This window comes from Rattus norvegicus, chromosome 3 (genome assembly GCF_036323735.1).
Source record: "Rattus norvegicus strain BN/NHsdMcwi chromosome 3, GRCr8, whole genome shotgun sequence".
In the NCBI taxonomy this organism is placed as follows: Eukaryota; Metazoa; Chordata; class Mammalia; order Rodentia; family Muridae; genus Rattus; species Rattus norvegicus.
Window position 1 is genome coordinate 134613326 of NC_086021.1, and position 14633 is coordinate 134627958.

General features: G+C 41.1%; 1 protein-coding gene across 2 annotated transcripts in view; it reads right to left on the reverse strand.

Annotated features, from left to right (window-relative positions):
• The window catches only part of Sppl2a (signal peptide peptidase-like 2A), a 44069-nt gene that overhangs the window by 10642 nt on the left and 18794 nt on the right, over nt 1–14633 (reverse strand). The window contains exons 11-15 of one of the 2 annotated variants that reach the window (XM_006234920.5): nt 12525–12581; nt 12293–12346; nt 11691–11793; nt 7243–7317; nt 3880–4040 (exon numbers count right to left, since the gene is read on the reverse strand). In XM_006234920.5, coding sequence (XP_006234982.1) covers nt 3880–4040; nt 7243–7317; nt 11691–11793; nt 12293–12346; nt 12525–12581 — 450 coding nt within the window. The remainder of the gene's footprint in view (nt 1–3879; nt 4041–7242; nt 7318–11690; nt 11794–12292; nt 12347–12524; nt 12582–14633) is intronic. The other variant, NM_001107770.1, reaches the window with a different exon arrangement.

Below are 14633 nucleotides of genomic sequence, written 5' to 3' on the forward strand. Positions count from 1 at the left end.
CTGGAGTTAAGCATGATTTTAAGGCCCATATGGGTGCTGGGAACTGAATCCAGGTCTTCTGTGAGAACAGCAAGTGTTCCCAGCCACAAGCCATCTCTCTAGCCCTGGATTTTTTTTTTAACATTTATTCTACTCTATCTATTTAATAATGTATCTCTATATGGATGTGTGCATGTGAGTGCAGGAAACCTCTGAGGTTTGTAGGAACCCCTGGAATGAGAGCTACTGGCAGTTGTGAGCTGCTTGGATGTCAATCAATGCTGGGAACTGAACTGTGGTCCTTTAGAAGAGCAATCTACACTCTGAACCCTCTCCCCAGCCTCATTTTTGTACTTCTTGTTTAAAAAATAAAAATATGAAGGCTGGAAAGATGGCTCAGTGGTCATGAGCACTTGCTACTCTTGCAGAGGACCAGAGTTTGGTTCCTGGTATGAACCTGTAACTGCCCCTTCCAGGAACCTCCTTGTCTCTGCAGGCGACTCCCCACTGAGCATAAATAAATCTTAAATGTTTTAATTAAAATCACAAACTCGAGCTGAGGAATGGTGCCAGACTCTTATAATCCCAGCATGCAGGAGGGTAAGACGGAGGAATGCTGAAAGCCCAAGGCTATCAGGGACTACATTTGAGCTCAATACAGCCCAGACTACAGTGGGAGGCCCTGCCTCAAGAGTCAAAACCTAAACACAAACCAACCAAGAAACAGATATATATTACTTTGTAATTAAAACACACAGAAAAAATTACTGCAGTAAAAACAGTCAACAGATGTTTAGAACACTAATTGCCAATAACATTAACTTATTCACTAAGCAGAGGAAAGGCCAGATGTGCCATAGTGAACATCTTTTCAGATAGTTTTACCATTTCCCAGAAAATCCATCAGAAGAAATGTCTGGATAAAAATAAACGATGAAAAACGGCAGCATGTGTAATATAATATCAATATACAACCAGTAAAAAAAATTTACAAGAAATTATATATGAAATACATGAAAATAGAAAAAGCAAGTGAGGATCCACTGATAGGACCATTTCACAGCATAGCCATCCCTTTACAGAAGGAAGTGCAGTACTCCAGTTATATCTGGTGGCAGGGTTCTTCTTTTATTTTTAATACCTCAAAATTTTCTATAACAAATATTTTTATAATAAAATATGTAAGAGCTGGAAAGAGGCTCAGCAGTTATGAACTGTTCTTGCAGAGGACATATCTGACAGTCTATTCTGATTTCTGAAGGCACCCAAGGTTCATATATATACTCCCACCAATACACATAATCAAAAATAATAAAAATAAATCTATAAAAATACTTAAAGCTGCATTGAAGGGAGGGCTTCCTTACCAGTAAAAATGCTGGTGATGAAAATAACTGACATGTATTGTTTAAGATAGTGTTTGCATTCAATATCGATTTTAAATTCTACCCTAAACAAGGGTTTGGTACCTGTCAGGGTATTTTATCTGTATGTGTTATCTGACTTCTTTGGTGTAATTTGCCTCACACTTAGTTGAGTGCTCTGAGCAGTGGAAGCCTCTTCTCCTTAGGTGTGTCTGAGGTTTTCTGTTCTTATTCAGTGCTTTGTACACCGGAGCCACTCAGACACTGCATCTGGATTGGCTCTGACTCCTGCCAGTCAGACCTAAGTACTAAGCCTTCAATCCCTTTCTGGTCCGAAAGGCACTCATGCTGGATCCCCAAGCCTATGCTCTCCTTCAGAAAACTTGAGTCTTCCTCTTCCTTTTCCTCTCCCCACCCTGAATGCATCCTCAGACCATATTAATTATTTCTAAATTTCTCTTCACATCTACCACTTCATGGAACATGGTTTCTAAGACCCTACACACTTTCACTTCCACTTTTCTCTTCCCTCAGGTCCTTTATCCAAACTCAACACTAGAGCTCCTGAATCTCCAGTCAGTTCCCAGAATGTACCAGCTCCCTTCCCTGGGAGTGTCTGAAGACATGGTTCCTCTAAGATGACCAGACAGCCCAGTTCCAAATGAGATTTGACACTTTTGCCCTGAATCCTTGCCATGGATGCCCCATCCATCCCCAGGTACCATGACACTTTGTCATCAGTACATTCACTCGGTACACTTCATTGCTATGACTCTGTCTGCATTTCCTAGTAACTTTCTCAAAGTCGCAGGAGGAATTTTGCTTGTAACTTGTTCATCCTACAGAGTCAATATCTGAAATCATACTTACCTCGTGCTTAATAAATGTTCACTAAATGCAGAAATATAAAATTATTAAAGAGGATAAAAAGCCATTTTGAAAGTAAGATAACTAAAAAGTCAGTAGTAGTTTAGGACGCTTTTTTTTTGTGCATTTGGTGTTTTGACTATAATGTGACAGGAGGAGTTTTAGGACACATTTTTATCTTATTAATTGATTGAAATGGGATCTCTAATTTGCTACGTTTGAGGTCAGCCATGAACTCCCATCTTCCAGCCTCTACCTCCCAAGAGTTGGAATTGTAGATGTGGGACACTATGATACTTAAATTAAAAAAAAAATCTAAGCCAGGTGGTGCACACTTTTAATTCCAGCGTTTGATAGGTAGAGGCAGGTGGATCTCTGAGTTCAAGGCCAGTCAAGTCTACAGAGTAAATTCCAAGATAGTCAGGAATACACAGAGAAACCCTATCTCAGAAAACAAAGCAAATCAAACAAATAAAAGTCTCAAGTTGCCTACCATATGGGAGATTTAGGTTTGATCTCCAACATTAGGGAGAAAACCAATGTAGGTGTCACCTCCATATCAAAATTATCAGCTATTTTAATAGTTTAGTGAAGGACTTTGTGGCCATAGATACTCTTTGTATTCATTTATGCGGGCTCACCCAATAGCACTGATAAGTAGTCAAGGTAGGTATTATTATTATTTTATTTAAATCTCAAAAGGAAATTATATTTACCAGAAAGAATTCCAGTTATGAAAGCTTGTAATATAACGTTGGCTGTCTCTTCTTAAATACTACCGCAGATGCTGTGAGACATCTGAACTGCTTCTCTGGTAAGAACGACTACAGACACCTACTCCAGGGTGATGACTGTGTTCAGGTGACTACTGACATATGTGGGGGCGGAATGAGGGGCAGTTCACTTTACTAGTACAAATCAGAAATAATTGCTTTAAAAAATGCCTCTAGGAAGGGGTCAGTGTAGTAGCCTGAACTGAGCAGGTGAGGGTTTCTCTCTTCTATTTCAAAGCAAAACAACTTTTCTGGAATTCTAAAGACATGTAGGGGGTTGGGGGAGAGACAGAGACAGAAAGGGACAGACAGGGACAGACAGAAAGATAGAGACAGGAGCTTTTATCTCTGCTAAAAAATAACTCAAACAACAGTTTCTGAAATTATGATTTTCCTTGTTATATGGATTTTAAAGAGCAATCTTGATAATGAAGTTAGTTTGGTTCATTCAAATGCTGAATAGAACTTGTATGTTTCTATAAAGTTTTGTTTTGTTTTGGTTTGGTTCTTTGGTTTTTTGAGACAGGGTCTCTGTGTAGCTTTGGCTGTCCTAAGACTTGCTCTGCAAGTGCTCGGTTTGAAGGCTTGCACAGCCACTGCCTGGCTTCACTATCAATTTCTATCGTCAGTTTCAAAACCCAGTGCCTATTTTTGTGGTTGCACCTTGCATGCTACTTATGTGGACTTAAATGCACATTGCAACGCTGTGTTCTCCAATGTCCTCCCACAGGAACTTCACAGGGCTTTCCGTACTCACAATGGGCACCAAGACCCACTGCTGCACAAGTAGACGCCAACGGAACTGAAGAGGAAGTCAGGGCATCCTGGGGAACACTAAACTTCCGACACATAAAGATTTGTTGTAGCATAACAGCTGGCGATTTATAAGCACATACCTGGTAGCTGCTACCTTTCCAGAACTTTTTCATTTCCTTACGACTCCAAGCAACGATTGAGGCAGTAATAAGTGTACAAGGTACTAAATAGAGGAGAGCAGGCTGTCCTGTCTTCATCACCATTAGGACCACAAAGGTAATTATCATGCCAACAGCATAGGCTGCAGGAAAACAGAAGCACAGGTCAGTTTTACATGCTTCCAGGAATGGAATTTCCCCACTAAAACATTAGTTTTCAAGTACTTCTGAAGACATCTTTAATAAAACTTATTTTTTAAATTATGTGTTTGTATCTGTGTGTGGAGTTGAGACTGGGTGCAGGCTCCTGAGGTTAGAGGTGTCAGATGCCCTAGGTGTTAAAAATAGATGTGTCACTTAACATGGGTGCTGGGCTTTACAACTGCCTGTGACTCCAGCTCCAGCTGATGCCCCTGGCATCTTCAGGAACCTGTGCTCCCCTGTATGTGTATATTCACACAGAGGCACACACAGACACATAACTAAAAATAAACCAAATCTTAAGTTTGTCCTAATACATACTACAGACTTCCTTAACTATTGCACAGCAAATATCATTCGGATGTTTCCTGCTGACCTGGAATAGTATATGAATGTAGGATCTCAGCCAATTTAGTCTAGCTACATAAAGATGAGGTGATAGAAGATTAGGGGGGTTGAGTGAGCTGCCCAAAGTCACACAACACAACTGACAAGTACCCCAGCGCTGCCTTGTGAGTGCTCTTGACTCAATCATGAAGGCTGGTACGGGTGTTACTGCCCTTAGAGGATTCAACACCTCAAGCTGCTTTCCTTGTTTCTATATGGAGTCTGTTTCCCCCTCCCTTTCCTCCCTCTTCTTTCTCTGCTTACTTCTCTCAGGCTCTCTGCACTTCCTCCTCTTCCCTCTCTTAGCTTTCCTTCATGCTGTCGGGATGACATTTCTAGTGACAGCGTTCTCCAACCCCACAACACAGATTTAACTCTGTACAGACTAGAAAGTCTTGCAGGAGCATCTGCGGCTGTGGTGCAGAATATTTGTCTAAGTACTCAGAACTCTGGATATTGAAATATCTATGCAGAATATTCAGAGGTATCAGAGCTTTTTCTTTTAAATTTCCTATTATTAACATTTCAATAAAAGAAACAGAAGTAATGACTGCCTGCTATACCAGATAACTAACAAAACATTCATTTATTTACATAAATATTCATGGTTATCTATATGTGATGCTAAAAAACAATCAAGTAATAAACATTTACTACTTGTGTTCCAGGTATTTAATAAAATTATAAAACTATATATAAAACCTCAACTTGTTTTTTGAGACAAGGTCAGACTATGTAGCTCAGTTTGTCCTCGAATGCTATATAGACCAGGCTAGCTATATAGACCAGGCTGGCCTCAAACTCACAAGAGATCTGCTTGTCTCTGAGTGCTGGAATTAAAGGTGAGCTCCAACACACCCAGTAGAACCTCAACTTTTAATTTAAAGCCTCTAAAATCTTGTGATATAAAGTATGATTATCTCACTTATTTATTTTTGTTTCTGAATCAGGGTTTTATGCAACGCAAGGCCTTAACTTAATACACAGCCAAGAAAAACCTTGAACTTCTGATCTTCCAGAGTCCTGGAATTACAAGTGCACACCCACCAACCCTGATTTTAATTATCCCCTTTTTTGCAGCACTGTAGGTGGGGCCAGTAGGATGGGTGTGTCTTAAGACAGGGTTCCTTGGAACTCACTCAGTAGATCTGGCTGGCCTCAAACTCACAGACCTACCTTCCTCTGCCTCTGAGTGCTGGGCTTACAGGTGTGCACCATGTTTAGATTTATTTTATGATTTTATGTGTATGAGTATTTTGCCTGCATGTAGGTATGTGCACCATATGCATGCCTAGGGCCCTAAGAGATCAAAAAAGGTTGTCAGATTCCCTGGGACTGAAGTTACAGAAGCCACCATATAGAACCTGGAATTTGAACCTAGATCCTCTGCAAGAGAAATATATCCTCTTTTTTTTTTTTAAAGATTTATTTATTTCATATGTGAGTACACTGTAACTATCTTCAGACACATTAGAAAAGGGCAGCGGATCCCATTATAGATGGTTGTGAGCCACCATGTGGTTGCTGGGAATTGAACTCAGGACCTTGAGAACAACAGTTAGTGCTCTTAACCACTGAGCCATCATTCCAGCCCCCGAAATATATCCTCTTAACTGTGCCAACTCTCCGGCCAATCATTTCACTACTTAAACTCATAAAATCGTTGGGTAGTGGTAACAGATGTCTTTAATCCCAGGCAGAGGCAGGCAGATCTCTGGGACTGAGGTCAGCCTTCTCTAGACTGAGTTCCAGAACAGCAGGGCTACACAGAGAAACCCTGTCTCTAAAAAACAATAAACAAAAGACCTCAAAAATGTTTTAGGTCAAGTGTGGTGGCACACAACTTTAATCCCAGTACTTGGGAGTCAGAGGCAGGTGGATCTCTATGAGTTTGAGCACAGCCTAATCTAGAGCCAAAGAAACCTGTCTTGAAAGCAAGCAAACAAATCAAAATAATTTGACTATCCTTTATAGATTATTTGAATGAGCTTTGGTTTACATAAAGAAAGTGCTCTACTAACTTTTACTAGATTTGCTGTTTAATCTACCTCCATATTTCTTTTTCAAAAACACTACTTACCTCCTCACCAAAATTTAGCTATTTAGACCAATGCTTGCACTGTTAGTAACTATTTTGGGAGACATTTGTGTGAACCTTTGACATTAACTATTTGGTTTTTTTTACTTATTACTTATTGAGTCAGGGTCTCATGTACTCCAAGATGGTCTCAGACTCCTATAATTGAGATTTTTTTTAATATTTATTTATTTACTATATATACACTGTAGCTGTCTTCAGACACACCAGAAGAGGGCATCAGAATCCATTACAGATGGTTGTGAGCCATCATGTGGTTGCTGGGATTTGAACTTAGGACCTCTGGAAGAGCAGATGCTGCTCTTAACTGCTGAGCGTCCCTCTGGCCCAGCTGAGGAGTCTTTAACTCCTAGTCCTCCCGGTCCTAGCTCCCGCATGGTGGGATTACAGGTGTGTGTCATCACACTAGCATATGTGGATCTGGGGACCAAGCCTAAGATGTTGTGTGCTGGGTAAGCATTCCACTAACCAAGCTCTACGCCAGCCTGACGCAAGCTGACATTTCAACACTTTTTAAAGCTTTCTGCCTAGGGCTATGCACAAGATCTCCTACAGTGCTTCCTGTGAAAGTCATAAGAGCAGACAGACTACTGCTTCTAGCCCTTTGGCTTTTTCTCCAGACAATATAGCACGACATAATAAAAAGAAACAATTTTTACCAATTGTAGATGATATATAGTATATAGAAGAACCAGTCTGAACATCAAATCTTCTACAATATGCAATCAACAGACCTAAAAGAAAATCCACATTATTTTCTTAAACCAATAACAACATTACAGATCCAAATGCTAGAATGAATGGCAATATAGGTTGTTGTATTTCACATTTCTTTTTTGAATTATGAAAGCATTTAAGTATCTTAAATCATGAATGAAATTTCATATGTTGATTTTTTTAAAAAAAATTTGATACTTTAGACGGCATTTTCCCCAAGCCAAGCAACAGTAGTTGAAAAACAAGAACTTTTTTTTTTTTCTTTTTTTCGGAGCTGGGGACCGAACCCAGGGCCTTGCGCTTCCTAGGAAAGCGCTCTACCACTGAGCTAAATCCTCAACCCCGAAAAACAAGAACTTTTATTAGGTGCTCAAGACTCCATGTTAGAGAGAAAGTGTTTTCATCCTTCGTTAAAATACATGCGCGCGCACACACACGCGCGCGCGCACACACACACACACCTCAAATGGAATTACATGAAATCTTCCACACAGCAAAGGAAGCAATCAATAGAAGAGACAACTTATACAATGAGATTATCTATTATCTGCAAAACAAATCTAACAAGGGCTGATACCCAACACATGTGAGGATCCCAAACAAGCCAACACGTAAGAAAAAAACATAACCCAATGAGAAAATGGGCAACGGATTGATCAGCATTTCTTGGGTTTGCTCAGTAAGGCCAAGTACTTGACAACAAATAGCAAAAAATTAAAAACAGACCAGGTCCAGTGACATTAGCTTGTAATTCAAGGATTTGGGAGACTGAGACAGCCTGGGCTACATATCAAGGAATCCTTAAACAAACAAACAAACAAACAAACAAACAAACCAACCTAAGATGTGACTCGGCAATTCCAATGAAGTTAGTATGTTAAAGAGATACGTTCCATATTCAGAAGAGCCAAGATATAAAACCAATCTTGGTACTTATTAATGAATGAATGGATAAAGAAATGTAGCATGTATACAAAACCAAGTAATGGTCATCTTTTAAAAAGGAAACTGGCCTGCAAGGATGGCTCTGTGGATGAAGCTTGCAGCCCGCACTGCCTGGTTTGGATTCCCAGCACCCACATGTGATAGTACCTGTTGATGGTGTCAGTGCTAAGGGGAGGCAGACAGGTGGATTTTAACGGCTGCCCAACCTACTTGAATCAGCAAGCTCCATATTCAGTGAGGATCCTGAATAACGTTGAGCTGGACATTGGACAGATGGCTCCACAGTTAAGGGTGCTGGCTACTTTTCTTGGGGAGCTGGGTTTCCCAGCACCCACTTGGTGGCTCACAACCATCTGTAACTCCAATTCCAAGAATCTGATGCTCTCTTCTGGCTTCCATAGGTACAGCACACGCACAGTATAGAAACATACAGGCAGGCAAAACACCCAAATACACAATGAAGAGATAAAATAAGGAAATAATATTTTTAAAGAGCCAGATATGGTGTGGTACACAACTTTAATTCTAGCACTCAGGAGACTGAGGCAGAAGAATCTCTAAGTTCAAAGTCAGCCTGGCCTACAAGCAAGTTCCCCTAATACCTAGGACTATGTAGAAAGACCCTGTCTCAAAAGAGGAGGAGGAGGAGGAAGAGGAGGAAGAAGAGGAGGAGAAGAAGAAGAAGGAGAAGAAGAAGAAGAAGAAGAAGAAGAAGAAGAAGAAGAAGAAGAAGAAGAAGAAGAAGAAGAAGAAGAAGAAGAAGAAGAAGAAGAAGAAGAAGAAGACACAAAGACAGAAATAAATAAGGTGGAGAGAGAGGGACATCAATCAGTCTCTAGCCTCCATGCACACCAACACACACACACACACACACACACACACACACACAGAGTAGTAGGGAGAGAGAAGAGCAGATAGGATGGAAATCCTGTCATTTGTGGTAACGGCACTGTGATCAATCTGGAGGACACTCTGTTAAGCAAGAAGCAGCCAGCCATAGAAAAGCAAATACTGTATTATCTCATGTGTAAATAAAACTTCAAAGACTTGACCTCATGGAAGCAGAGTGAAACAGTGGGACTGGCAAGCATTTAGGGAAGGAAATACTGATCAAAAGATACAAAGTTCACTCAGATAGAAATAAGTTCCAGAGACTCATCCAACAGCACATCGATGGTAGTTATGAGCAGTGCATTAGCCCGGAAACCTGCTGAGTGGATTTCAAGTGTTCTCATGATAAAAGAAGGTGAAGTAACCTCTGCCAATAAACTTGTTATTCCACATTTCATACATACTTCAAAACTATATTGCATATAAAAAATACACATTTTTTCTTTTTTTACAAATGTGCCACCATTTTTCTCAATTTATATAAATGAACAAATATATGAGGGTAAAAATACATTGATAATACATCAAGAAAGTAACTTTAAATGACATTTAGAACAATGACTTAAATTTTAACACAAAGAATTGCATTTTAAAAATGTTTATTTATAAGAATGGTAACCAGGGTCCAGAGAGATGGCTTAGTGGTTAAGAGCACTGGAGGTCCTGAGTTCAATTCCCAGCAACCACATGGGATCTCACAACCATCTGTAATGGGATCCAATGCTCTCTTCTGGTGTGTCTGAAGACAGCTACAGTGTACTCAGATACATCACATAAATAAATAAATCTAAAAAAAAATGGTAACGGGCAACCTTGGGGGGGTAGAAGGTTGGGGGAAGGTAGGAGGTGGGGGTACCTTCTAGAATGTACCAGAGACCTGGGAGGTGAGAGACTCTCAGGACTCAAAGGGAGGAACCTTAGATGAAATGCCCTACAGTGGGAAGAGGGAATTTGTAGAATCCACTTCCAGCAGAAAGACAGGGCATCAAGTGAGGGATGATCATCCCACAGTCAAAAACTCTGACCCAGAATTGTTCCTGTCTAAAAGAGCTGCAGGGGCAAAATGGAGAAGAACCTAAGGAATAGGAGGTCCAGTGACAAGCCCAAAGTGGGATCCAGCTCAAGGGGAGACCCCAAGGCCTGACAATATTACTAAGGCTATGGAGTGCTCACAAAAAGGGACCTATCATGACTGCCCTCCAAAAGACCCAATAAGCAGCTCAAAGAGTCAGATGCAGCTATTTGCACCCAACAAACAAACAGAAGTTGCTGACCCCTGTGGTTGAAAGCTGGACGAAGCTGAGGAGGAAGGCGACCCTGTACAAGGACCAGCAGACTTAGTTAACCTGGACCCCTGAGATCTCTCAGACACTGGACCACCAACCAGGCAGCACCACCAGCCTCTGTGAGGCCCCCGACACATACATAGCAGAGGACCGCCAGGTCTGGGTACAGTCAGAGAAGATGCACCTAACCCTCAGGAGACTGGAGGCCCCAGGGAGTGGGGAGGGGTGGTGGTGGGGAATCCTCATGGAGACGGGTGGGGGTGGTATGGGATGTGGGCAGAGGGTAGATGAAGATAAAATATGAAGTGTAAGAAAAGATTAAATTTTTTTTAAAAGTTTATTTATTTTACAGGCTTGAACATTGATGGTACCTGTATGTATGTGCATGTATGCATATGCACCATGTGTGTGCCTAGTGCCTGTCAAAAGAGGCATGAGATCCCCTAGAATTGAACTTGCAGGGTTTGGATCACTGGGTGAGTGCCAGGAATTGAACCTGGGACCTCTACAAGAGCAAGTCTGGTAACTGCTGAGCCATCTCTCCAGCCCCAATACTAAGAATTTTAAAAAATGAAATGCAAGCTGATATATCCAAATATATAAGCAAAAAAAAAACCCCTCAATACCCATTTTTAGAAGAAATTTGTTGAACATCACCGAAGAAGAAATCTCATGTTATATGTATTAAATACATACTTTAGATGTGCATCTCCAGTGTCTAGCCAGGTAACTCTCCTTGACCCTCCCTTCCACAATTTCCCCATATCTAGCCTGAGTCTCACATCCAGTGTCCTAGCCTCGTCTGGTCCCTTGTCTTGAAACCTCTAGTCTTCCAGCAGGTGTCTGCCTACCCCAACCTACAGACTAGTGTGACTGGTTCCCCACTGGATTGTCTTTTATTATAAGGCCATGTAAGCTGGGGTTCTCTTCCTTTTCTTCTTCAACCCTACCTTGCTGACATCCCTAAAGCACTCCCTAAAATATCACTACTGCTATCAAATAGGAGGAAATGAAACATGTTCTTCTAGAAAAGGATAAATGGATCCTTGCTGTCCCAAGGCACCTTTTAGCAGCAGACATTTTTCCTTGGCTGTCCTGAGGGTTGACTTCTCTTTTACCCTTTGCAGTGCATTTTTTTAAACCTCTGTCATTGATCTCAGTTCTAATAACAGCCAAAAATTATAGAGCTGTGTAACTTTTACCAGACACTGTGAACATCATTCTTGAAGCTGTAATATGCTTCTGCTAAAGTCACTACATTCACTCACCTGGAACAATGATATCTCCGAACCCCAGCACTGAAACGGGCACTGAGCACACACTCATGACTGAGTAATCCATGAGCTTTGGCACCCTGATAACTACTGGCAACTGTAAGAAAGAAAAACAAGAGAGGAGGGGGAGGGCAGCAGGGAGAAGGAAAGGGAAGGAAGAAGAGAGAGGGAGAGAAGGAGAGAATGAACCAGTAAGTCTCTTCCCAATCTCTCTTTTAGGAAGAGAAACACTGACACTGTAATAATCGTTTTGATGTTTTTAGAATGATTATTTGAAAAAAATCTAACTAAAGATGACATAAACATACACATACATAATACATACTGAAACTGATTGTACAAAAACTTGAAGGAATAAGACATGTAGTTTTTAGGAACTATATCCAACACATGGAGGATGAACAGTATGCACATACTCCCCCCACAGCTAACCTTTACATTTTTATTTTCTTTTTACCAAGAATAGGACTCGGATCTTGACAAGTTTTGTTGTTGTTTTGTTTTGGTCAGTCTACATTTTCCCCACCCAAAGAAGAGCTTCCTCACAGAGGGTATGATTTAAAGTCCAATGAACTTATCCGAAATACAATTCTTACTTTCTCATGGGGAGCTGAGTGCAGAGCAGTGGCTTCCACAAAGTTTCCATCATTCTAGGATGAAACCCAAGTCAATAGGTATTTAATAATTTAGAATAACTAAGAAAATGGCTATCTTTGTGAGAAATAAGTTTGATAACACCTTAGCATGCACCCATGACCAATGAGCTACAGTAGGAAGCAGACAGGCAGACAGCAACTGGATGAACATTGCTGTTCACACCATCCCCACCTTTTCAGCATTCTCGAAAGGCCCAGCAGCAAGTTCCACCATGATGCTCTCTCCATTCTAAAGGGAGGAAGAGATGTTGTTCAGTCATCTAAGAGAATAACCTAGCACAACCCAAGGATGACTGACAGCGCCTGGCACACAGCCTACTGCCAACTGAACATGGGCTATCAACTGCCTCTTCCACAGACTCTACAAACAGTAGACATTGAATCTGAAACAAAACACAGCTCGCACACCACTACACTTTTCTAGAGCTCAGTAATTATCAGATGGGCATATTATTCAAGTACACCTGGAGATCTGGATTATACTGACATCTAACATGTTAATAGGTGGTGAACTTCAAGTATTTTAATATTTTTACTATGTGTATTATGGCTCTTAGACATTTTCAGCATCAGAGAAGAAGACACTAGAATTCTTTAAATTTAGCTTTCTACCAAATATAAGTAACCTTATTTGAATAAAAATGCACTTGATCTTCTGGTATTTCCCACAATAAAATCATAAAGCCAAATTTGAAAAGACCCAACCTTATAGAATATGACAACTTTCTTCAGCCTGATTCCCATTCCGGGTCAACCCTGCCTCCTTTCTTTGATCAATCCTAGCATCCTCCTGAGTGGAAGCTTCCTCCCTGTCTGCTGAAGTCTTTTCTGTGGGCTAGACAAGGTGTTCACAAACAAGTTTTCTCCTGTAACCCTGTCTGCCTGGAGGTGAAGCTTTGAGGCTAAGAGTACACAAAGTGACCTTTTCGTTGTCGTTTTCATCTAGCCAAGGGTGACCCTGAACTCCTGAGCTGCCTGCCTCTGCAGCCAAGCTCTGGGATACAGGTGTGCACTACCACACTCTGTGTGAGGCATCTGCTTTTATGCTTCATAGGAAAAAATGCATCAGCAGACCAGGGAGAAGACATACAAACTGGATTTTGAAAATCATAAAAACCAGGAATGAGCAGCACCTGACACACGTTTTTCATGACCTACTAAGATAAAGCACAGAGTCACAAGGAAGGCAAAGGGTCAAACTGAGAAGGTACTAAATGGACATTTACAACAATGAGTCCAAACAGCACCTCCAGCCTCTTGTACTACAACAGATTTGCTAGAAATCACAGGCCTGAAGTTAAAGAAAGTGAAAAATGTACTAATCACACAAAATATAAGACTCAAAGGATTCATCCTTTAGAAGGCCTGTGCCTTTAAAAGTCCACCTGACATTAAACCGATACCAAGTTTAAGGTGGCTGAGGGGAGGGTACCTCAGAACCTGGCTCCCCTTTACTGCTGCACTTCCAGTGCACACTGAGGACTATCTGCTTTGTGAGGGTTTGGGGTTTTTGTTTTGTTTGAAACAGGGTTTCTCTATAAAGCTTGGCTCTCCTGAAACTCACTCTATGGACCAGACTTGCCCTGAACTCATGGTGATCCGCTCGTCTGCCTCCCGAGTGCTGGGTTAGAGGTGTGTTCGAAATCAACAGTGTTTCCTTTTGATTAACTGCCTCTGACAGAGTATTCTACAGGACTGTTCTGCTTTGCACCAAATAAAATTAAAACTAGCTTGGACAGCTTTGTTTTGGCTTCGGGATCTCACTATACAGCCCTGAGTGGCCTGGGATGTGATTTTTAAACTAGGCTGGCTGAAAATTGGCAATCCTCCTGCCTCTGCCTCCCCACCCCCACTCCAGAATACTATGATTATAGGCATGTTCTGTCTTGCCTAGCTTGAAAACACTCTTTTTTTTATTTTTTTATTTTTTTTTTCCCGGAGCTGGGGACCGAACCCAGGGCCTGTGCTCGCTAGGCAAGCGCTCTACTGCTGAGCTAAATCCCCAACCCCCGAAAACTCTCTTTTTAAAAACTCCCAGTTACAGTTAAAATTCACACTTGCTTGGTTTGGTGCTTTTCACCTTTTCTTTTTGTATCATTGCTGCAAAGAGCTGACCTTAAGATGGGGGGTGGGGGAGGCAAGTGCTTGTGAAACAGTCTGAGTAGGAATACTTTGGGATAGTTTCAAATCTTTATTTCCTAGTTGCAATTTTAGCTCCTCCCCAGGGTAGATGTTTGTCTATATGGCTGGCAGTAAATGTCAGAAGTTTTTGCAGTGTTTT